The 24,827-nt window shown below is 39.2% G+C and overlaps 1 protein-coding gene and 1 long non-coding RNA gene across 4 annotated transcripts in view; one reads left to right on the forward strand and one right to left on the reverse strand.

The window, feature by feature from the left end:
* The window catches only part of LOC121525649 (NMDA receptor synaptonuclear signaling and neuronal migration factor), a 96,386-nt gene extending 85,932 nt beyond the window's left edge, over positions 1 to 10,454 (forward strand). For all 3 annotated transcript variants that reach the window (XM_041811738.1, XM_041811740.1, XM_041811741.1), the window contains 2 exons: positions 3,142 to 3,217; positions 8,623 to 10,454. In XM_041811738.1, coding sequence (XP_041667672.1) covers positions 3,142 to 3,217; positions 8,623 to 8,720 — 174 coding nt within the window. In that variant the 3' untranslated portion in view covers positions 8,721 to 10,454. The remainder of the gene's footprint in view (positions 1 to 3,141; positions 3,218 to 8,622) is intronic.
* The window catches only part of LOC121525650, a 40,821-nt gene extending 18,583 nt beyond the window's left edge, over positions 1 to 22,238 (reverse strand). Inside the window, exons 1-2 of the long non-coding RNA XR_005993240.1 lie at positions 21,950 to 22,238; positions 18,320 to 18,444 (exon numbers count right to left, since the gene is read on the reverse strand). This is a non-coding gene — a long non-coding RNA (uncharacterized LOC121525650). The remainder of the gene's footprint in view (positions 1 to 18,319; positions 18,445 to 21,949) is intronic.
* Between the last annotated feature and the right edge of the window lie 2,589 nt (positions 22,239 to 24,827).

The raw sequence follows: 24,827 nt of genomic DNA on the forward strand, positions 1-24,827 counted from the left end.
AGCAGCCACTGAGAGCCTGTAGGACGCCACCCAGGACAGAGGGAGAACTACCTGACTAGCAAGACATTATTTGAGATTAGTTATGTGCCTCCAGCTCTCTCTGCTCAACAGACAAGCTATGCCGCCCGCGTCTCCCCTGACCAATTTCTCCTCCACATGTGGCATCAAGCCAAATTCTTTTATCCTTTCTTTTTTCAAAGGACTGCAAACGCAAGTAATGAACGTAGCTTGTTTTTTCACCCCCTCCATTTTCACGTCATAAAGTAAGAAAACAAAGGCACATTTGGTCTTTGATATCCCTGACAGGCAGGTTGTTGAGCTCTCTGATGACTAAACTCGTGCAAGAAAACAGTGAGATTCAATTTCTGATGTGCAGAAGCAGTGCTGCATCACTGGCAACAAAAACCAGAATGGAAAACAAAATGTTAGTATGGCTTCAATTGTAAGGTCAAAATGTAAGAATGGACACTCATTGTTATCTGATAACTACTGACCAACCAAATTAAAAATGCTTTAAACTACTGGGGGTATGTTTTTAGCAGACTCATCTCATCTGAATTTTATTTCTTTCTGGCTGTTGAATGACAAAATATGAAAATTGGCTGTCAGAAGTACTAACACTGAATGACTTTCCATTCCCTTTATTCATTTAAATCTTCAGAAAACTCTTTCAGGAATGATCCAGTTTTTTTGAGATGATAATAACAACAACAATAATAATAATAATAATAATAATAATAATAATAACAGAGCAAATTTTAAAAAAATCCTCAGAGAGCTCTCTGAATGGTTCCTGGTCAAATTTGACCTGTATCAAACACAGGAAAATGCACTGCAAAAACTTTTATCATACTAAGTGTCAAAAATACACTATATTGCCAAAAGTATTCACTCCCCTGCCTTGACTCACATATGAACTTAAGTGGCATCCCATTCTTAATCCATAGGGTTTAATATGACATCAGTCCACCCTATGCAGCTATAACAGCTTCAAATCTTATGAGAAGGCTTTCCACAAGATTTAGGAGTGTGTTCATGGGAATTTTTGACCATTCTTCCAGAAGCGCATTTGTGAGGCCACACACTGATGTTGGACGAGAAAGCCTGGCTCTCAGTCTCTAATTCATCCCAAAGGTGTTCTGTCGGGTTTAGGTCAGGACTCTGTGCAGACCAGTCAAGTTCATCCACACCGAACTCTCATCAATGTCTTTATGGACCTTGCTTTGTGCACTGGTGCACTGGTGCACAGTCATGTTGGAACAGGAAGGGGCCATCTCCAAACTGTTCCCACAAAGTTGGGAGTATGGAATTGTCCAAAATCTCTTGGTATGCTGAAGCATTCAAAGTTCCTTTCACTGGAACTAAGGGGCCAAACCCAGCTCCTGAAAGCAACCCCACACTATAATACCCCCTCCACCAAACTTTACCCAATGGCACAATGCAGTCAGACTAGTACCACCAAACCCAGACTCGTCCATCAAATTGCCAGATGGAGAGGTGCAATTCGTCACTCCAGAGAACGCGTCTCCACTGCTCTAGAGTCCAGTGGCGGCGTGCTTTACACCACTGCATCCAACGCTTTGCATTGCACTTGGTGATGTATGGCTTGGATGCAGCTGCTCGGCCATGGAAATCCTTCCATGAAGCTCTCTACGCACTGTTCTTGAGCTAATCTGAAAGCCACATGAAGTTTGGAGGTCTGTAGCAACTGACTCTGCAGAAATTTGGCCACCTCTGGGCACTAATGTGCCTCAGCATCCGCTACACTTGTGGCCATGGAAGTGACTGGAACACCAATCATTTCAATTATTTGGATGGGTGAGTGAATACTTTTGGCTATATAGTGTATATTTACTGTGCTAAACTAAAGTAATTAAGCCTACTTAAGGAGCAGTTCATTAACCTGATTATGCCCAAATAACAGCCAACAACCACTGAACAGCACTGACAATAAAACAACTGGATCTATCATCTGGTTTCACGTCAATGACTGGTGTTACGGTTAAAAGAGGGACCATGTTAACTGGTAATTCTTCGCATGTGTCTGGATTAATAACGGATATTGCAAACTTACAGAGCCTCTTTGTTTAGTTTTTCATTAAATTCATATCTCCTAAGTATACCTTAGACATAACAGACAATGTTTAGGGTTTTAACAATGTGGTAACTAGAACAAATGCTGGCACTTTCAGCTGAAAAGTCACCAGTTAGCATGGCCACTTGCAAGAACATGACACCTGCTCTCCTACAGTGTTGTCTACAGTAAAGACTTTAGATTTATGACCGTTTTTTCCGCTGACGAGTTTCTGATGAATACCTTTCCTGCTTTAGCACACATTTTCATTCATATTGAAATATTTTGCAATTTAAGCACAAATTACCATTTCTGTTGCTATAATTACCAATAGATGGTTAAAAGAATGATGCAAATATGCTAAAGCAAATTTTATTAAGCTTTAACATGTGAAATGTCAAATATACTAAATTTATAAGTGTAGGGGATTAAATTTTTAATGGATGCAGTGTGGACAGGGTGCATGCAATGCTGCAGAATGCGATGTGATATCTAACACTTGTAAGCTGTTATGACACAGTGTTAAAAAAGGGGTGTGAAATCAAAAAGATGCACTCTCCCTTACCTTAGCTCCAAATTTGCTACAGAGACGTGCTACGAGGGGATTCCTGGCCTGGGTCAAGTCTGACCCACCCATACTGTGAGGACAGAATATAAACAGAACGTTGGGGTAGATATAACTAAAAATCCAGTGTTTAAAATAACCACATTTTAACAGGGGCTCTAATGGGAATTCTTTGGTGTTCAGAGACAGCCTCTAGTGGACAGTCAAGTAACTGCAGTTTTCACACATGGCTTCATTTTTCAACTCTGAAGATTGCTGCTTGGGGGTTACGTGACAAAAAGCTGAAAATATATTGACACTTTAGCAATATTTACTCTCATGTCCTGTCCTCTGTTACCTACTCTTGAAGAGAGCTAATATGTCATTTGTCAGCTGGATTCATGGCCTCTCTTTGCTTAGGCTCCGTGTGTGTCAAGTCTGAGGATGAAGGCTCCCCCTGATGTGAGCGTATCCATGTGCAGTCGGATTAATTGCTGTGTGCTCTCTTATCTTGGCCCAACAGCTGTTCCAGAAGCTGAAGAATCTGATGAGGCCTTATTCTGTCGAGTTTGAGTCGCCGCTGGAGCTGTCGGCACAGGGTGGGTCTGAATACAAACATGCCAACATGTACAGTGATTGACACATATGTGTTACATCCAGGATAGTGATATGATAAGGATAATCCATGTCCATTAGCTTGCTGTCTTTCATTTCTTTCATGTCTTTTTCAACTACCTGCTCCCATCTCCTCCTACTACCACTGATTGGGATGCCGTTTCAATGCAGACCATCATGTTTTGGTGGGGTTTTGTTTTTTAACGGAACTGATCCAAGATATATAAACTTTATACCCATGTTACCGCACTGAACATCAACCACACAAGATAAAGTATTCATGTTATTTGCACTTTTATGGAGAGATCCTCATCTTTCCGTTTCTCCCAGTCGCACTATACACTCAGTATGAACACAGTATGATTAAAAAAGCCTGTTCTCAGCTGTAACTCCTGTCTGGTACACCAAAATAAAGACTTTTCTGCCATTCACTTGCATTAAAAAAAACATTAAAAATTGCAGCTCCAAAAATTCCTGAGCCAAATAAATTCAGAATTGTATATTCTTAATTTTAAGCAAGACAAAACAAGGAAAGCTTACTTATTCCACCATTAGATTTACTCTACTTTGCACAGTAAAAAAACAGAATAAAAACATAATTAAGTAAAAATAACACCTTTAAATGTAAATGATATTGAAATTAGGGATGTCACGATTACAGATTGTCTTGGTGCGATTACCGTCAGAGAAATAATTGCGATTTTACGATTGTCATGATTATTTTTGCATTAATTAATTTCACACTACCATGAATAAGTAAAATCACATGAACTCGCCATATAGGTCTTGTATTTTAATTTATTTCCATCTTAAGATGCTCTCATAACAAAATAATATATCAACAATGTAACGAATTCAAAAATTACAAGAAGAATGATAATATTCCCATTTGGATGGACCACTCGAGTGGTCTTAGCTGAGTAGTGTTTGAGTTAAAAAGCTATAATTCAGTCAATCACATCTATTTTATATCCCTCAAATATAAACACATTCTTCATATTCACAACTGTATTTATTAAAGTTTCTTGTCAAAAAGTAAATTTTCCCATTTTTATGTAGCATTTGAATACTTATAACATATATAATACAACTGTCTAATTTACTGAGGTTACCTGAACGCATCATATTTAGCTTAGTCTTCAGCTTGTAAAATTCGCTAATTAACTTTTAAACAATTCTGCCGATTCCACCACAGATTTCTACACTGGATTAATATTGTTAACAAACAGGATTAGCTCAAAGTTTTGGAGCATTTATCAGCATTTATCTGAGCAGCTGAAGAAGAAAACTGTCCTGAAGCAGCTTAAGTGAGGGATATGAGCCTGTTACTCCCAGCACTGGAGGATCCAATGGCATGCAACTCACAGGCAGCATCTTTTTTCCTCAAGCCAACAGTTTAAGGTGCATTCTTGTTTGATGTGATGCATGACACTTCTAGTTTATGTTCCCCTTGAAAGAACTGATGTATGTTTTTACACCAGTCTTATCTTAAAATGACGTTACGCCACAGAGCCTGTGAGACTCGATAGCAATATCGATAAGCTAAAATGTTAATGATTTCGGGTATTTCAAAAACACAGAACCGGGGCCTTATGGACCTGGGTTTTGATCCCCATCCCTAACATTGACATGACTTAGCCCTGTTACTGTTTACCTTTGCTTTGGCGTACAACGCGTTATCCCATAGGTGCTGAAGTATGGCCTGATTTCACAGCAACTTTTTGTGGCATGATTTACATTTAGGCTGGCCGTCTTACACAATGACACTCTGGTCATTTTTTTGTATCCAAAAAAATCCCACACGGCTGACTTCAACCGTTTCTTCGGAGGTAACAGCTCTTCCTCTTCCATGCTGTAGCTTGTTTAGGACTGTGATATAGTGATGGGTCATGCGCAAAAGCTGTGGCTCTGAGAGCCGATGCTTTGTAGTGAATCAGAAGAGCCGGCTCGCATAGACTGAGAGCTAGCTCACAGTTTTTTTTCCTTTCACTGCTTAGCTCTCACAGTGCTCAGCCCCAGCTCTGGTCAGAACTTTGTTTTGATTGGCCAGCATGGCGGCCATGCAGCCAATCACATGTGAGTATAAAGGATTATACCATTATGTGAAAACAGAGAGGGGGGTGTCACTACCCGATCCATCCCAATAACCTAATTTGTACTGCGCATCTGCAAACACGCGTCTACATCTGCTCAGCATTAATTCTAACCCTAACCAGTGGAATTTAAATGCTAAAACCAAGAATGGGTTTTTAACAGAATAAATGCCCAAAATTAGGCAATTATAAGGCTTCTCATTAAAACACTGAATGCAAAAGGGTTTTCAACACACTAACCATTATTTTTTGCGAAGTTAAGGTAAAATATAGGGCTACAAAAGATCCTAAATAAAGAGCCGTCCGGGAGTCGAAAGAGCCAGCTCTTCTTTGGGAGCCGAGCCAAAGAGCCTGCTCTTCTTTGGGAGCCAAGCCAAAAGAACCGGCTCTCTGAAAAGAGCCGAATTTCCCATCACTACTGTGACACGCCTCCGCCTGCAACTGCACGAAGCAACAGGAGGTGGTGACACACGGATGTTGTGTAACTTTGTTTCTGCTCCGAGCAAGTTGCGCTGTCGTACCAATATGGCTCCCGGCATAATCTTTTCCAGAAATTGACGGTATTTAGGAAATGTTACGATTAACTAATTGTAAAGTTTAATACTGCAGTTAATCGTGAAATCGGGTAATCGTGCCATCCCTAATTGAAATATGACGATTGTACCAACTTTAAACTGGTAAAGGCAAACAACACATTTGCTTTTGCCTGGTGTCTACACCTATGCAGAAATTAATCTGCTCAATATTAATAAACCTATATCCCACAATTTTCTTCCAATTTGCTTTGTTTTAAATGCCATAATTTTCTGCACAAAGAAGCAGGAGATGTAGTGAAGGGATCAGGAACTGACATTAAAATGAAATCATGAGTTGCAAGCTCAGTCGCCCAAGCTGCACCTCCGTAACATGGAAGTCACCACACTGCCTTTTCAGTGAGTTAAAGGGGACATATTTTACCCTTAAAAGACAAGTTTATATTGGTCTCAGAGGTACCCAAAACATGCCTGCTGAAAAAAACACTCCAGTATAGAATTTTTATATGTTTTACAAATACCTCTGTTTCAGCCCTGCTCAGAATGAGCGGTTTCTGTGTCTGGGGCTTTAAATGTTACTGAGCTGTCTGATTCCGCCCCTCTCAGGAAATGGATGTGGCTTAATGGATGTGGCTGGCAGCTGAGAGGAGGATCAGGAGAGGAGGGTGGAACTCCTCCAAGCAGGGAGGGCTAATCAAACCTGGTGTCGGTGCTAACAACCCACATAACATCATGAGGGAAAAATATGAGAAAGGCTTGTTTCAGCACACATTTTCTTAAAGGTGGAGAAAGAGGAGGGGTAATGGAGTCTTCTGGTACTTGAGGGGATTGTGGACAGGCCAGGGGCACATATTTTTGTTGGAAAAGCCTGAAAAAGTGTATTTTGCATTATATGTCCCCTTTAAGGCCAGCGCTGTACGCCTCAGTGCTTTTTTTTTTTTTTTTTTTTTTTTCAACAGAACAGCAACTCATAAGATGTATTAACTGTACCTTATAAGTACATAACGTACAACATCATTGCTTCCAGCACATATGCGCATCCTGGAACTGCTTCCAGCATGAATGCAAAACAGAGCATTTTCAAGTGAATTTTTCCCTCATGATGAGATATTTATGTATGAAAACAAAACATTGGTTTTCTGTTGAGTAAATACATCTTATCAGGTGCTGTTTTTATCAAGTCCTCAGTTCAAAACAAGAAGAAACCAGTGGAAATAGGTGGAGCTGTGCAGTGCTGAGGCCTGTACGACGAAGCTGGATTTTCTCTTATCGATATAATTTCAAGATTAACTCTGGATTTTCTGTACGACGACACTGGTTCACTTCTTACCAGGATAAATCACCGCCGTAACTAATGCTGGACGGCTAACCTGCTCCAGAGCAGGTTATGTTCTGGATATCAGATCAGCAAGTATAAAAGCACCACCTCCTGACCAATTAGTTCTCTTGGAAAATGGCCTGCCAATTCTTAGAAGATCCTGCAGACGTTGGTGCACAGATTGTGAGAAGAGCGCTTAGGAGAGAAAGAATATTTAGGGATAGATGATAGATACATTCCGGTGATTTCATCCATACAACAGAGACAGTGTGGAGACATAAAGCCTGGTCATTTGCCGCTTTGATGTATGTTTTTATATTTGATCTTCACTTGTTCCCAAGTCCTTTTTTGCTCCACTAGGGTTGTATCTGAAATAATGGGGTTAATAACAATGGTCACACATGGCATAACTGCAGAAACATAGATTAAAGGAATGCACAATTACTTGTGCCGTCACGGTGAGGAATTAATAAGCATTCCTTCCTGGCTTTTGCTGCGGCGACAGTGTTGCTTCTGGCCTGGATGATTGCTTTAAATTCTTCATATTTTTTAAGAATGATTGTCTGTTCCTCCATTGAGAAATACGCTGCTCTGCAGGGTTTCTCCATGTTTTCGATTGGTCAAACGCTGTAAACACCACCCCTTTTATGTGAGCTCGCACTGATCCAGATTGGAAAACCCTGGATGCACTTACCGAGTTGATAACGAGCTTCGTCGTACAGCTGATCTGGATTGCGAATGTCTTGATAAGTCAATCCAGCTAGCGGAGATACAGATGGCGTAGACAGAGATATTCTGGGCTTGTTAATCCAGCTTCGTCGTACAGGCCTCAGGTCTGTACTCATCATATTGTTTTTTTGTTTTGGTTGAGAGCCCCCTGGTGGCAGAATTTCACATACTGTGTGTTTAACCTTCTGTACTCAAATAAGTGGGAGAAAATAAAAATGCATTCCAATCAAAAGCTCAGGTCTCAGGAGAAGAGAAGCACCTCTGTACTAAACATCAGTATTTTCTTCTTCTTTTGTCATGTTTTGGTGGTTAGCAGAAAGTTACAGATAGGCTACCCACCATCTAGCAGTGGTAGCACATTAAAATCAAGCAGCATCAAAAATACTGGAAAACATATAGTTATATAGTTTTAAATTAAGGTAATAGTTACATAAACTATTCAGTTTCATTGGAGTAATGACCAGATATTCAAAAAACACTTCCCATCCCTTGCTTCTCCTTATAAAGTGAGCATTAGTTTGTGGAGTTTCAAGAAGAGCATTGTATACTGCGGTACTGATGTACCTGCAAAAATGAGTTTGAAAATAAAGGCCTGTAAAAGATCATCAAAAATCCAGTATCTTGCAACCAAAATGTTTTGCCTGATAATAATCTGTTTCTGCTTCCTATGTGTATGATTATATAATCTTTCTTGTCCTGTCTAATTTACACATCAGGCAAAGAGATGATCGAGATGTACTTTGACTTCCGCCTCTACCGACTCTGGAAGACGCGCCAGCACTCCAAACTCTTGGACTATGAGGATTTTTTGTGACAAAGAAACCCTCATAGTGGGTCAAGCTGAGCCGTCCATTGCCACGAGGAACACGTTAAAAGGACTAATCCAATGACTCAACTGTAGTGCTCAAACCACGTCAAAGTTAATCTAAAAACGGTCATCCTGCTTTCATCCTGGAGAGGAGGAAGAGGAGTGGCGGGGAGAAGAGGGCTGACGACAAATGGAAACATGCTGTGCCTCTGCTCCTCCTCATTTTCAGAGAAAGGATCAAACGAACATAAAAGGCAAAAAATACACAAAAGATGAAAGGATTAAAAAGCAGAGACACCTGGACTGAAGCTAAACTGAACGAAAACATCGAAACGTGTAAAAAGAATATTATTTTGTCATCCAAACTGCTGAAACTCATCTTCATTATGTGGTTCTGTGTTTTGACTGGACCTCTCAGATAATCTCAGATCATACATATACATGAATATTCCATCTGTGGGTGTGTGTAAATATATATCTCATGATTATATTAGCATAGCTTTAGTCATGCAAATAATACTCCATATGAGAATAATGATGCATCATTTATTTTTGATGTGCATTGTTGTGCAGTTTCATATGGAAATACTTTGAAACAACTCAGGTTTTAGCCATGAAGTAATTAATCTGTTTGTCTTCTATCAAGATATTGTAATCTTCATTGCCATTGCTTTGAATGAATGTATTATCTCTCTAGAAATGTATCTTCTGTTTGACAAGTTAAGCTTAATGTTTCCGTTTAGAAAAGGTACAATGTGCTGATTTGTGTGTGAGAGTGTGAGGATGTTTGTTTTCCATGTAAAAAAATAGAAATCATGCAGATGTGTTGTGTGTATTTTCTCTTAATGCTTCTCTGCTAAAGCAAAAATAATTGTCCATCATCTTCATCCTCCACATTTCCTCTCTTTCTGTCGCTAAATCATACTTGTGTAATTCATGATGTCAAGAGGGATTTAACAGCCATCCAAATGCTCCGGCCCCTGTAGTGTAGGAGTTGCCCTTTTGATCCCTCCCGCTCTTTTTGCAAAAGGTTCGGGCCACTTAGTCGGCCCCTGTCAACAGTGCCAGCTGCTCCCGCTATCTGCCAAACACTCGCCTTCTCCTAATGGCAGCCAAACGAGCTTCCGCCACCTTTTGCTGGGCTGTGATCCAGTCTGAGGACCCCAAGTTCTCTGAATTAAACAGATCAGCCAGGAGTTGAAGCTGTTAACAGCCATCTGCTACCCCTGCCAGGTGTCGCCTGGTTAAAAGGCCCCAAATATGCACAGAGTGTCCGAGACCGTCGTCACGGTACCCGAGTGACCTGAGCTGTGTTGAATAGATTAAAGATGGCTGACTTTGGACAGCAGCTGAGCCTACTGCTAAACAGCAATCTGAAACAAGTATGCAAGTACCCACACACAAACAACACACCAACTACACACTAGGGCTGGGATGAGAACAATCTGTAAGGGCCTGTGTCCACAGCTGCATTTTTTTGTAACAGAAGCGTCCGCAACCTCAGTTTCCAAGTAACTAGTGTTTATTGTTACTGAGTTACAGTTGACTCAGTGGTATCCATGTGGTTTGTTTCAAATTGCTGTAAGCTCTTAATATTTCCATTTCAGTCAGGACCACTTTATCAAGAAACGCACATGATTCGTGTCTATAAATATTTCTTTGTTAGCAGTTTTTAATTAGCACTTATTGCTGTTATTTATGTTTGGGAATATGGATGTTCTTTGATCCCCCTGCCCTTCCATGAACCTACATGGAAAGCATTATGAAGGATCAGCACACATTCCTGCTCAGTGATTAAGTCAGAAGCAGAATGAAGGAGGAGCTGGGGTGGAGGAAGGGTTGCAAGACAAGCTTGCAGAGAGAGCAGCAGAGCATAGCTATGCAAGAGCAGTTTGAATTAAGCAACATGACAGCAGTTAGCCAATAGTGTGCTTAGAGCAAATCAGCTGGCTGTCAGCTGATGAGGGCTCCTGTGAGATCAGCTGATCTCAATTATTGCAGTGCTTGACTCGTGGCCTGCCTGAGCTAACATGATACGCTCAATCTAATCAAGTAAAGATCACCATGATAACTAGTTACATTTTTAGATGAACAATTACAAACCAGGTCAAACATAAATTAGAACTGTGTTACTGACTAGTCTAAAGTCAAGGGAACATTTGGTAAACAGTCAAATTAAGCACTTTTCCATTAGGCCTCATCCACAGGAATTCCGGAGTATAGGCAAACGTTTTTGTGGTATCGGCAATTCACCCACACAGAAACGGCGTTTTAGGAGACCGTAATCGCTACTTTTTGAAACCGCGCCCCAGTGTGAACAGATCTGTAAAAGCTTACCGTTTCATCTCCGTATGGACAGCCAACCACATCTTTATTGAAACAATTACGTCACACATAGCATAGCCCACTTACCCTGCATTCGCATGTCGAACCAAAACAACAATGGCAGGTCACAGGGTGTCTTCGAGCTGCAGAAGCTATTGAGCTTATTGTGACTTTTACAGCCAATTCTGTTGCTCCATTACCACCACCGCAAACGGCATACACCATACACTATATTGCCAAAAGTATTCGCTCACCTGCCTTGACTTGCATATGAACTTAAGTGATATCCCATTCTTAATCCATAGGATTTAATGACGTCAGTCCACCCTTTGAAGCTATAACAGCTTCAACTCTTATGGGAAGGCTTTCCACAAGATTTAGGAGTGTGTTTTTGACCATTCTTCCAGAAGCGCATTTGTGAGGTCACACACTGATGTTGGACGAGAAGGCCTGGCTCTCAGTCTCCACTCTAATTCATCGCAAAGGTGTTCTATGGTTGAGGTCAGGACTCTGTGCAGACCAGTCAAGTTCATCCACACCAAACTGTCTCATCCATGTCTTTATGGACCTTGCTTTGTGCACTGGTGCACAGTCATGTTGGACAGGAAGGGGCCATCCCTAAACTGTTCCCACAAAGTTGGGAGCATGGAATTGTCCAAAATCTCTTGGTATGCTGAAGCATTCAGAGTTCCTTTCACTGGAACTAAGGGGCCAAGCCCAGCTCCTGAAAAACAACCCCACACAATCCCCCCTCCATCAAACTTTACACTTGGCACAGTGCAGTCAGACAAGCACCGTTCTCCTGGCAACCGCCAAACCCAGACTAGTCCATCGGATTGCCAGATGGAGAAGGGCAACATTACCTGAAACTATCCTGTATTTATGGAAAACGTAAATAAATAAAAGAGTATTTTATATCAACTAAAGTATGAATGTTAAAATACTGAGCGTTTTTGAATTATATATCAATTTTACAATGTGGCCAATAAAATTAGTCTAAAGAAAATTACTGTTTTGACCAAAATGTAAAGACTTAAATGGGAGGACTTCAATTGACAAAAATGAGACAAAAACTTTCCAGTGTTAAAATGACTCTAATGTCCTGAACGCCATAATTAGTGCTTTGTTTGTGTTTAAGTTTATCTTTATCCTCTCACAGCCTTTATCCCCATTTTCTAAATCAAAATAATACTAAACCATGCTGTTCCTGTAAGAAGCTATCAATTCTATCAGCTCATCGTTGTTTACCTTGTGTTGAAGAGCATTATGACAGTATAACAGTAGCCAATAACATCTTCTCTGCCAAGAAAAAGCTTTCAGGGTAGTTCTTTGCTCTACTTTAAATAAAAAATGTTGTAAAGTTCTGAACAAAACAGTTTTTAAAAGTGCATCTGAGCTAATCACTTCACCAGTGGCAGCCATTGTTTACTGGCTTGCAGTGCAACTAAACCCTACCTGTAGCTACAAGCTCATTCTCCTAAAACAATGCTGATTGGTCAGGTAATTTTAAGACCAGGCACAAACATTTTCGATTGCAGCTTTGCAAGGTAGATTCACCTGATGACAGACTTTGAATGTAGTCGATCCATCAACTTGCATCAACTTGCCTATTAACAAGAGATCCAACTTTAAATGTTTAGCTGGCTAATCACATCCTTGAAATGAAAAAACAAAATTAATGTAAAAGAATACCATCCTGGCATTAGCAGCAGCTGTAATCTCGAAAAAAGTACCCTTGAAAAGCCAAGTGGGGTCATTTTCCCCTCCACCATTTTTGTTGTCAAATCTAATATCAAACATTCTGCACCTTTTTGATTCTGATTGGACAGTGAGGCTGAGCTGACACTGACAAGCAAAGCACTGATCCAACAGTTACAATATTTTCAAATTACACAAAGCAGATGATGCTGAGAGAGTTTTTACGCTCAGGACACCAAGCCCTAAAAATGCTGAGCTACATTGTTCTTGTATTGAAAGTGAATACTCCAGCTAAAAAAACAGCAGCTATTGAAACAGGGCCCAAAGCTTTTTACATACTGTATGCCTGTTAATTTTAAGAAATTATCAGGACAGTTTTTTTTTATTTCAACAACTTTGGATAATGAAAGCTTTCCAAAGCTGCAATTTAAACTACCCTGACAATGTGACATTTTCTGTCAAATAGGGATTTCAGGAGGCAGGAAGACTACCATTGCAATGTTCAAAAGATATCCAATGTAAATACTGAAGCAAAGTCTGATGCTGTGATTACAGTTTAGCCTTTTCATTGATACTGTGTGTAATTGACTGGTTGTGTAATAAAAACACCATCACCAATTTCCACATGAATGCAAAAGAAGGTTTAAGTGGTCCCTGGAAAAAGCCTAACTAAAAAAAAAAAATCCAAAACCTGAAAGGTTCTAACATCAAAAACATTGCCTCAAGCCTGCAGATTCTGTATGCAGATATCTGTTTGTCCAGATGACTTTGACTCTGGCTTAACTGTTCAGACCCAGATGCCACTTCCACTTCCTATACACTGTTAAATGGCTTTAACACACTTTAAAAGTGGAATATCAGTTAACACAAAAAAAAAAACAATAATGCTGCGCCTGTTAAAACATTTGTAAAACTTCTGTCAGGATGGTTTCTTAAGTCAGGGAAATACTCCCTGCTACTCTCAGCTTCAGCTTCCAGACTTGGAAAAAATTAGTTTTCAGAAATCCTGGGCCACAAACTTGAAGTGTAAATTGAATGATACTGGAGTTAATCAGACAGGGACATTTAAGGTGGTAAATAGTTAATGTACAATTTAGGGATTTAGAAGTATGATTTATACTTGTTAGTGAAAAGGACATCTTGACTGTTGTTTATAATGGTCTTTACTCTTGTGCAGGCTGTCAAAATTCACCCAATTTACGTTCAAAGTATATAAAATTGTTTATGAAAGGTACTGTGAGGAACTCTCTGTTTGTACTTATTTTGGTGACCCCTGTGAAGTCAGAGCTACTGTCAGGTTTTCACTCTTCAAATAGCAACAGTACAATCAATTACAAACATATTCACCATCTCACACGCACATAATCACGCACAGTCATCATCATCAGCAAACACAATTAGCTGCTAATAACAAATATTCTGTGTCAGCTGGAAGTCTGCAGGTCGGCCTATTTCCTGCTTGTTTATTTCCATTCTAATAGAGAAGGCACATCAAAAAGGCATTACTGCTCTTTGCATCGGATTTAATATGCAGTCTGACAGTTTACAAAAGAAAAGAATGCCCCAGTGTTGGGGATTCTGCTGGTGGTTCTTCTCTCACTATGTGAGCGTGCAGTTGAAAGACCGAAATATCAAACGTGGCAGAAATCTGTCCGTATATAGGAGCAGTTGGTCCGGCTTTGGTGGGCCATCGCGTCCCCCTGTACACTGCACGACAAACAGCAAACAATCAGGCTGACTCAGCCTGATTTCCAAGTGAGTTGTGTGAGTCATGTGTCTTAAGGCCGGTTTAGACTACTGGTTTGTTCACAACGGCACCATGTCAGACTATGCAACTTAATTATGGCCCATCTTGGCCGACAGACTGGCCAGACAACAACAGTGTTCCCGACTGATCATTTATGCTGACGACACAACTGTCTCCGTGACTGTATGTGAGTTCACAGGTAGTCATGGGGGCGGGTCAAAGAGTGTCAATCACTCTGCAACAGAAACACTCTGTGTGACTGTAGCGGTCTTTTGAACAAGACAAACAATTATGGACTGGATTATGGATAGCAATTATGATTGTATCAAGAGGAGGACAATGTGGACTGGCTCTCCTTCAGATAGATCTCAAGGTACGCATGTGATAATGTAAATAAAATAAAATGTCAGAATACGAATAGCATTCTTCTGTTAAACACACTGTCTGACACCTACCTTGCCACAGTTGTTTCAGACATTAAAATAACTACTAAAAGAAGTAGTTCATCTTTATGCTGATGACTTTGTTTCTATTTTGTTGCTTCAAAGGAGGTAAACCATCAACTGGCCAAAAACCCCTTACAGTAACTTGAATTTTGTCTTATGCAACAACATTCAAAATCCCAAGGCACCAATCTGTCTTGATTTTGCTACCGATTTCCCAGGTTGGCAGATGTCCAAACAAGTCCTGTTGATGGCAGATTTTCTTGCATCAATTTTGGAAACATGTCTGGGCTTTAGATTGGGGGTGATTTTTGTCTCCTTTCAGATCCCAGATGAGGCGTGTGTGCTTTTAGGCTTTTCAAAATGCTGCCACATGTCAAGAATCATTTTCAAAATGTGGCAGTAGTCCAAGGAGACATTGCTTAGTCACTGCTCAAACCATTTGCAAAGTGGAATTCAGTTTATGAAGAAAAAGATGAGGTAACTTGATAGATTTTGGTTATCCCAGCCCTTTATCACACAAACATACCAATAAATCCACAGTTACACAGAGACAGATGTTCTGCATCTGTGCCTGGTAAATAGTTCTCTTGTCATGATTTGTGTGGATGTGTCGATGTTTGGAGCATTATGTGTAGATTTTTTTGTGTGTTGGAGTCGACCGGTCTCTTTGGAGTGCTCTCTATCTCTCAGAAAGCAGAACTCGGCTTTTTATTTGCTTTGCCCTCTCTCTGACATTGCAGTGCCGGCCTACTGTTTGTCTGGCACAGACAAGTGCTCTCTCAGCCTGAGTCGTGCAGTAACTGTTTTCACTACAGATTTAAAATTCAACAATTACACAACCTGTCATATCATGGAACCATTTTAATTCCTGCAGAAGCATTAAGCTGCCAAATTCTCAGAGATGTTTCCCTCAGCAGCTGCTGGGTTTGATGAAATATTTGTTCAAAATGTTTCCCTGGGCTTAATAAGATAGTGGTTAATTTGAAAAGCAGCAATATGAAGGAGTTAGTCAATTCAGGATATCTTTTTGTGATTCCATGCAAATCTCATATCCATCCTTTAAAAATACTGCTTATTAACCTTCAGTTTGAATGAACTGGGCTGAATGATGTGACTAGCACTCTGACTCAGGAGTTTGAGAGAGCTTTCTTGTTTCCTTCTTCAGAAACATTTCATTGGAAATCTAATTAAAGATGCAAATGTGTCTATCTGTCCCTCTCAATCTGTGTTGTCTTATTGTTTTCTCCTTTCAGGGTGCATTTGGGAAAAACAAACGCAAAAAGGAGTGGTTTGAATTGTAATAGGGGATGATACTTCTTTAAAAGCATTGCCATTTAAAAAAGCAGACATTAAGAGCATTATCTCAAGATTGCAACTTTTAATCCATTTCATTGTGTAAAGAAAAAACTAACAGAAAGTCCCATAACAGTCAACCGTGAAAGCTGATGGGCAGCAAAAACCCAGCACTTTGCCAAGGTTGTCAAGTGGGAATCCCCTTTTGCCAGTGTTGTGTCCACTTTGTCCAATGACATCTCCAGATGGTTGAACAGCAACCCAGAGCCATCCCTCCTCCATGCAAACACACAGACATCATCTATCTTACCTACCCTACCACAGCCCAACAGCCCAAACAGCAATGTGGGCTTCAACAGACCCAGGCTCTATATGTTTAACATATATTTACCATTTATATTGTCTCAATTTGATCAGGAAATTCTTGAGAGGCATCTGTCTGCAGTCCTCTATGGTGGGGCATATTTGGACTCATCTGTTGCAGGCCTCTACAATAGGACGACCTCGACCATGGGGCAGGAAGTGACATACTAACCCTTGTTGGGTCTTCCTTATTTTGTAATGTGTTAAATTTTAATTTGTCCCCCTTAGTAAATATTTGATTTTTATACATAAAATTCTGCCATTGTGAAAAATAGCTGCTCACAGTAACCTCTGACAGCAAACTAAAAATATGTGTCATTCAGTGTGTCACTGTGGTTCCAGCTTGGGTAATTTGTGTCATTTTCTGCCCCAAGGGAGGTTGCCCCATTGTAGAGGCACTGTAGACGTCTTGCAGCCAAACACCCTGCCATGGAGGTCTGCAGCCTGATCTTGAAATTCTTCCCATTAAGATTTTGCACTTTGAAGTGCAACACAGTCATGGTCAAAAACAAACCATTTTCCACTTTTTTTTAGAAATTACTGCAGGCCAATGTAAATGAACAACAGGCTACAGTTGGCCAGAGTTTGGATATCCTGGCTTAAGGGGTTGTAATACAACTAAACCATGCCTGTAACTACTGCTTCTTTCTCCTCACTGATTGGTCCGGTCATTCTCTGACTGGGAAAAAGCATCTCAGCTTAAAGATTTCAAGATAGATTCATCTGATAACAGACATGGAGTCTGGCCAATCCAGTGGCTTTGCAAGGTTAACATCTCCTTAGTTTTTTAAATAAATCATTTACTCACTTTATGCTGATACTCTGCTGATTCTTCTCCAAGAAACATTTAATTAACCCCATAGTTATTGCGACTATTTACATTAAAATGATTGGTAAGCAATTACTGAAACAAATTGATTTTGCTAAAAAAATAAATAAACAAATAAAATAAGAATAAAAACAAGAAAAGTGAAGCCTGAATGACTCTAGCTAAGTTTTATAGATGCAAAGCCCAGTGGTTTATGAAAGACAGGATTTTCAGAAGTAGCTAGTCGACAGTATGATCAATCATCAGTTAAGTAATTATCGGGATGCAGATGTCTATGTCCATCCCCATGTATGCAGGCAGCCTGGTTCAAGTCTGACCTGTAACTCTTTCACCACACTCCCACCAACTATTTTCTCCTGTTTCCAACCCTATCCACTGTTCCAGTTCTAAGGGCAAAAAGCTCCCACAAAACCTTTAGGGAAAAACATTAAGTAGTTATTTGTGCTTATCAGGTTTGCAATGCCAGATAAAGGTTGTCACAAAGCTAGAACACAGTCATCCGACACCCACAAGAACTGTAGCTCCAATTAATGGCTACATCAACACCGCCATAATGCAAAACTGCACAAATGTAAACCAGCACACAGCACAGATAGACTCTCAAAGCAGAAAAATTTTAGCATTTGGATCAAGAAAATGAAGATATTGTGGTATGAAGGATGTGCCAAGTTAAACTGGAGAATGGAAATGCATAACCACATTCAGCACAGGCATGTGGACATAAACAGCTAGGAGGGCCAAAGGCTGGCCCTCCTAACACAGCTAACATTAGCCACATTTGGCAAGCAAATCTTCAGTAAAGTCTTTGATTTCCGATGGTGTTCTGTTTTTTCTATCTTAAAGCTACTGAATATGAATGAACTGATATTGGTATTCAACTGATTTGACAGAATTTGCAACCTACCTGCCAGTTTTGATGAGTTGTAGACCTAAGTTTCAGCTTCACAAACTCCTTCAGCAGAAAATAAGAGGGAAAAAAAGAGAACAAAATCAGCAGGGCTCCAGGATCAAGAATCACTGCTTGGACCCCTGAAGAATATAGAAGAAAGAAAATGCAGAAAGTGAATCAATATTGTACACACAGAATTTGCAATAATCAACAAAGCGGCAAGACCTTCAAAAAATAACCACCAAGATTCAGACGCTGCAAACACCATCATACTCAAAACAAACACCCACACAATAAATTTCCCAATTCTAAGAGAATGGTGAAAAATGTATTCGCTTTTCAGTTGATACGAAGCAGATGTGCACCAGAGAGCAACACCACAGCAGCTGAAGACTCCCTACCTTAACCTGAAGTAATTCTCAGTACAACAAGAAGATGACTTTCACCTTGAGAAGCCTGCCTAGGTTACAGAACGTTATCAAACTGCTATAGAGGCAAACTATGAATGTTTAAATGGCTATTAAAAGGATCTGGATGTGAAACTGATTGGTACCTGGAGCCTTATTAATGGAGTAACTTTAGTGGTTCTTCGGTTAACCCCACCAATGGAGCAGTAGTCAAATTGACTACAGATTAATGTATGAGCAGATTCCTGATAGCCAGAATGCCAGTAATTATTATCAATTTTATAACACATTATCAATTTGTTCAATGTAATTCAGAAAACAGGGAGGCAAAGTGAGAATAAATGTTCTGTCTTCAGTATTTTTAATCTCATCTTTACCTTGTCTGAATTCAGATCAGTAAATCATTTAAAATTACCTAAATATTTAATGCAAAAGCACTTTTACTTGTCTCAGACAAGGACTAACATTATCATAATTGTCATTATATCTGCAAAATAATACCAAGTCAGGAGATATACTTATCCTTCTGATTTCTTGACTGGGCTCATTTCTACCAATACGTATGACACTACAAGAGTTTTAAGCCCTTCAGCAAGTCACTTCCTGTTTGATGGCGTATTGTCATAATGACAGCTTGACACAGATCTGTGAGCTTTGCATGATATCACGGTGGAGATACAGCCTAAGGATGTCAGAAAACTATTTAAAAGAGATTTGGGAGACCCTGTTGGACTTGTCCCTATTTTTGACAAAGAGACAAATTCTATGCCATGGCGAGACATCGAACATTGAGGAGCAGGGCATGGCCACATTGTTTAAGCTTTATATACATGCTCGGAGCCGAACAACTTTCTCTAGATTAAATTTCAATAGAATCTAAAAGGACCGTTTGGAGAAATTAATCCTTAAAGGATCCTTGAAAATGGCTACATTGTGCCATTAAAAAAAAACATCTGGCAGACTTAGAATGATATAAGAATGATAATGCCCTTAAACAAAGTGAATGACATTTGCAATACGAGCACCCCCTGTATTCAGATTCATGTGGATTAATTGCTTCAGAAATATTTTCACTGTTTTCAGTACACATGGTCTTATTTATGGAATTAGGCTATTTATTGCTTGAATATGTCGAAAGAAAACATAAGATTAACCCAAGAATAATTGCATATTAAATCGCACTTGCTATATATCTGGGGAAAAAAAACGCAATTAGATTATTTTTGCAAAGTGTTCAGCCCTAGCCTCCATGTCATGCTGCATTGATGCTGGAATTTTTGCTAAAGGAGCCCTGCTCCTGAACAAGTTGTGAGTGCTTCATAAATGAACATACTGTTCAGAAAGTCTACATTTCTGATTATGAATCTCTTTTAGACTCCCCTTATGAAATATTCTAATAATCAGAGATTTGGGATTTTTATAAACTGTAAACAGATAATCAAGATAAAAATTACAATGGTTGGAATACTTTAATATTAAATATCAGAAAAATTAACATTTTCACAGTATTTAATTTTTATGTGTGCCTACATATGCACAGTTTAGATGATTTTTTTTTTCACAAAAGAGCCACCCCACCTGAGATACAAGCAGGTTATAACTGAGGATATATCACAGATAGGGTTCAAAATTAAATCCCCAATCAAAGAATTTTTTTTTTAATGAAAAACCCCAGTAAAACTATTTTATACTGCAGCTCCAGTCCAATTTAATTCTGACAGGAAGACAATTAATTCTATATCTGTTTCAATGTGTTGACTTCACAAAAACCCTGGATTTAGTTGTGTATTGCAACTATAAGGGCATACACAGATCAAATCAAGACTTTAAAAAGCAGGTTTACCTTTGAACCAGCCCAAACAAACTTCTTTTAATACAGTGAGAACTAACACATGCAAAGCCATAGAACACTTGACTAAGATAGCGTTAAACTGGTGTGAAATTCAGAGGAAAGATATCACTCTGTTGTTTATCAAGATTTCCTCTTCAGTGCCTGAAATAAAATGCTAGAACAGAGAGAAAACAACATATATGTTCAATTATTTTTTCTTGGGTGCGACTAAGTGTGCAAAAATACAGATAAGGCAGTTCTGATTCACAGAAAGTAGTTTTAAGGTGCCTTATCTCGCTGTCCCAGAATGCCTTGATCCCTAATCTCCATCCATTCAACTTTCATGCACTGATTTGTATGCACTGCTTTTCCACCTCCATCTCTTTTCCTTTCTCCCCCTCTCCAGCTAGAATGGGGAATATGCATTGAGTTTGGTATGCAAGACAGATTCTGTAAATATCAGAGACTATTTTGTTAATATGCAACTGCAACCTATGAAACAGTCCACAGTCAGCCTTGATTTTCTCCAGGCTTTGAGTCCACTGATTTCCCTCCAACAAAACATAACTTTCACTGCTGACTGGCATGTAGCAGATACACATATGACAAAGTATTAGTTGAGGAAAAAAATAGGGTCAAACTGTAACACTGGAAAAATGCTGCAATTAAAGACACAGCTTATGGAACCAGGGATTCCACTTAAGAAGTACTCAAAGACATTGTTATCTTAAGCAGCTCTCCCGAGTATTTCAAGGTCGAAAAGCATGTCTGCAGTGCACCTCCTCAGGCAACAAGCTGCAGAGTGCATGAAGAGGTCTTGTCTGGTTAAACATTGATGAGTATGGTAGTAGTGCCCATCTGGTAGCTACTAAAACATGCTTTTATATGGAAAGAGAAGACTGGTGTTTGTATTAGCACAGCACAAACAATTCAAAACTACTCCTGTCCCGCAGAAATACATACCTCTTTAGATAGATGTATTTAAGTTTCCATAAAACATTAAAAATAAAACAAAGAAATTTCAAAATGATGGCTTATCATAGCTGTTCCTCAAAATGCATGGTCTCATTAGATTTCTGAGTAACCCTTTTGGGAAGAATTCATTTTTGTGTTGCTGAAGGTAGGAATATGAGAATTTAAAATCAAAATTAAAGTTGATTTGCTTTTCCATAGTCAGCAAGCAAAAATCAAAATTACATCTTGAATTATTTTTTTTAAAATTTCATTTCAAAAAGAAAAGTAACTACAAGATAAACGATTGTCTTTGTAGTGGATGTAGATTGACATGGAGCTACTCGTTCTGCACAGTAAGAAAAAAATGTAAAAAAAAAAATGTCAGACTAAAAAAAGAAAAGGGACTTTAGATCAAGAAAGATTTAATGTGTGAAAAGACGTCTGAATACTCACCCTTTGACCTGAGATGTTTGCAATGCTTCTGTTTAAGCGATCCACCTAAGAAAGGCCTCCAACCATTTACCCAATGAAATACTACCACACACCGCGTGGTAGCCTATCAGCTTCTTAAAAATTATATTTTGCATCACAGCTGACTCGAAATTTGTATACTTATTTGGAAAATCCTGTAATCCCAAACACACGTGCGCAGTCACAATGGAGCGATTGACAACTTGTTAGAGTTTTGACCCAGTCATTAACATAGCTGGACACAAGTGTTATGTCGAATTGTGCTACCTTACACGGTGATGTGCTACAGTCAGTGCCGCCTTCTTCTTCTTCTTCTTCTTCTTCTTCTTTTACAATTTCCGGCAGTTTGGACGCATTTTGGCGATAGTCTGTGCCTTCCGTGCGTGGCCGTTATCTTTTACTATGTGAAAGCCCCTTCAGTATCTAAAGTAGCTAGTCAGTACTCAGTAGGCTACTTAGGGTCCATTTTAAATGACTTACTTTTTAATTTTACTTGAGTAGATTTATAGACCTGTTCTTTTACTTCTTAAGTACATTTTAATCAGAGTAACTGTAACTTTTACTTTAGTTACACCTCTGGTGTTTTGTTACACTAAGGCTGTTTTTTTCTTAGCAAACGTGACTTATAACAGTTAGAACTGTTTTCATTAAAAACAAATCTTGCATTCCTCCAGACATTGTTTAATGAGCAAGGATTTTCATTTTTTTAAAACATTCACAAACATATGCATCAAATGATAAAAAAATAATCATTCACATTTTGCTTTTTTTTTTTTTTTTTTGCTGTGCATTAATGCTACCTTTTCTCCACTGGTTTCATTTTGTAAAATTTATTCTGCTGAAAACGCTTACAACTTGGGCTATGAGGTAGTTATACAGCGCTGTGAAAAAGTAGGCTGTTTGCTTCCTGATTGATATTTTTTATTTTTTTAGTTTTGCATATTTTTCCCACTTAAATGTTTCAGATCATAAAATAAGTTGTATTATTTGATAAACATGACCTGAGTAAAATGCAGTTTTAAATAATGATTTCATTTGTTATGAGAAAATAAGCCATCCAAACATACTTGGACCTATTTAAAAAAAAAAAAGAAAAGAAAAGGAATTGCCCTTTAATTGACTAACTGGTTGTGCCATTCTTGGCAGAAACAACTGCAAGCAAGCAGCCGCAATAACTGATACTGAGTTTTTTATATCACTGTTGAGGAATAGTGGCACACTCTTCATTCTGAAATTGTTTTTTCAGAACAGCAGCTGAGGCCTCCCACTTATTCTACACCTCGAACCAAAGATGGCGCCAAATGTATTTTTCTGTGCTCTTGAACAGAGCTGCTACTACAGCAGCCCAGACACACAAAACAGCTATTCTCTTAGGAACTCTCTGCCAGCCGCGAACAACCATGCTGGGAATAAGGTAGTGGCATACAGTGCATATTGGTGTGCATCTGGCCACCAGTGTGGGTTCGCTCATAGATAATAATGGGGGCAGCCGTTAAGATGTGCGTTAAAGAATGCCGATGTGTTTTGGACTTTCGAGGTATTTTCTTTTGCTTTTGCACAAATTTCCCCTCTGACACAAGGATGAGCTGAATAAGTTATGGGGATTATATGTTAAATGTCAAGGCCTCATGTTCATTCTTTACTTTTCAGAGTTCTAATATCATAGAAACCACCCTAGACCTTCTTGACCCAGTACTGTACTTTCAGTGTCCAACAATTGTACAACTAACTTAGGCCTTTATGCAACAGGAAGCACTGATTTTTCTTATGAAGGAGGATGTATTGCTCCTATAGTTTTGTGTATCAGTATGAATACTACTAAAGAAATATTCAGTTTTTTAAATATGATGGTGACTAGAAGATGATGCTTACCGTGGTTATTCCATTCTGTAGCTGACTTTTAGAGTAAGTATTCTGCTGAAATGTATCTTTAATATCAATGACTGATGTCAAGTGCCTCATCTGATCTTTTTCCTCACTTTAAGGAGTAGTTGTAGCATGATTCATACTTTCCTTTAACCTTTTCAAGTACAGCATGTACAGCCACTTTGTTCACTTTTACTCTCTCTCTCTCTAATTGACGTTTTTTTTTTTTTTTACATTTCAAGTTTGATTTTATGATCGTTCTCTTGTAAGCCACAAATCGCAGCTAGCTCTAATTGAGCAGTGGTGCAGAAGAGGAGAAAATTAAGAAGAAAGGGCTGCCAGTGAACTCAGACATCTCACCTGCTGAAGTAGGTCTAAGCTGCAGCTTTACAGAACGCTGAGCAGGTCCTTTGTTGTGTTGTTTGAGTGCGGTTTTGTGCTTTTCTTACCTCTGGCAGCCTCCAGCAGGTAAACAATTAACCGAGCATGAAGAGTGAAGGCTCCCGTTCTGTCACAATCAGCACTTCTTGTTTGCTGATGTGAGGTTTTGAAGCCCCAGCTGGGGGCATAAAACTACAGTTCGAGACCTGAAATAGCTTCTGAAATGCTTTTACGCTGAATCCTATATGATGAACATTACAGTGTTTTACAGTAAGTGTGATTTGTGATGGGCTTTGGCTCCAGGGATTCGACCAATTACAATCCTGCCCATTGGATTTATGTTGTGTTTATGTTCATGGCTGTATGTAGAAAGGCAGAAGCTTTTTCAACTTTAAAGCTTTTCTGGTTAGGTCTTTACACATATTGGGTTTCTGTCACTGATTTACATCCAGTAGTATATTCTCTTATTTTGGAAGTGTGTTTCCATCAGGACCCTATGCATAGTAATAAGTTTGTCTTTTTTTTTTGTTATAAAGCTCATGGGAGAAATTTATTCCTGGTTTTGAGACACACCGAAGTGAACACAAATGCCTTTATATGAGCTGTAAAAGCA

Source organism: Cheilinus undulatus, linkage group 17, assembly GCF_018320785.1.
Source record: "Cheilinus undulatus linkage group 17, ASM1832078v1, whole genome shotgun sequence".
Lineage (NCBI taxonomy): Eukaryota > Metazoa > Chordata > Actinopteri > Labriformes > Labridae > Cheilinus > Cheilinus undulatus.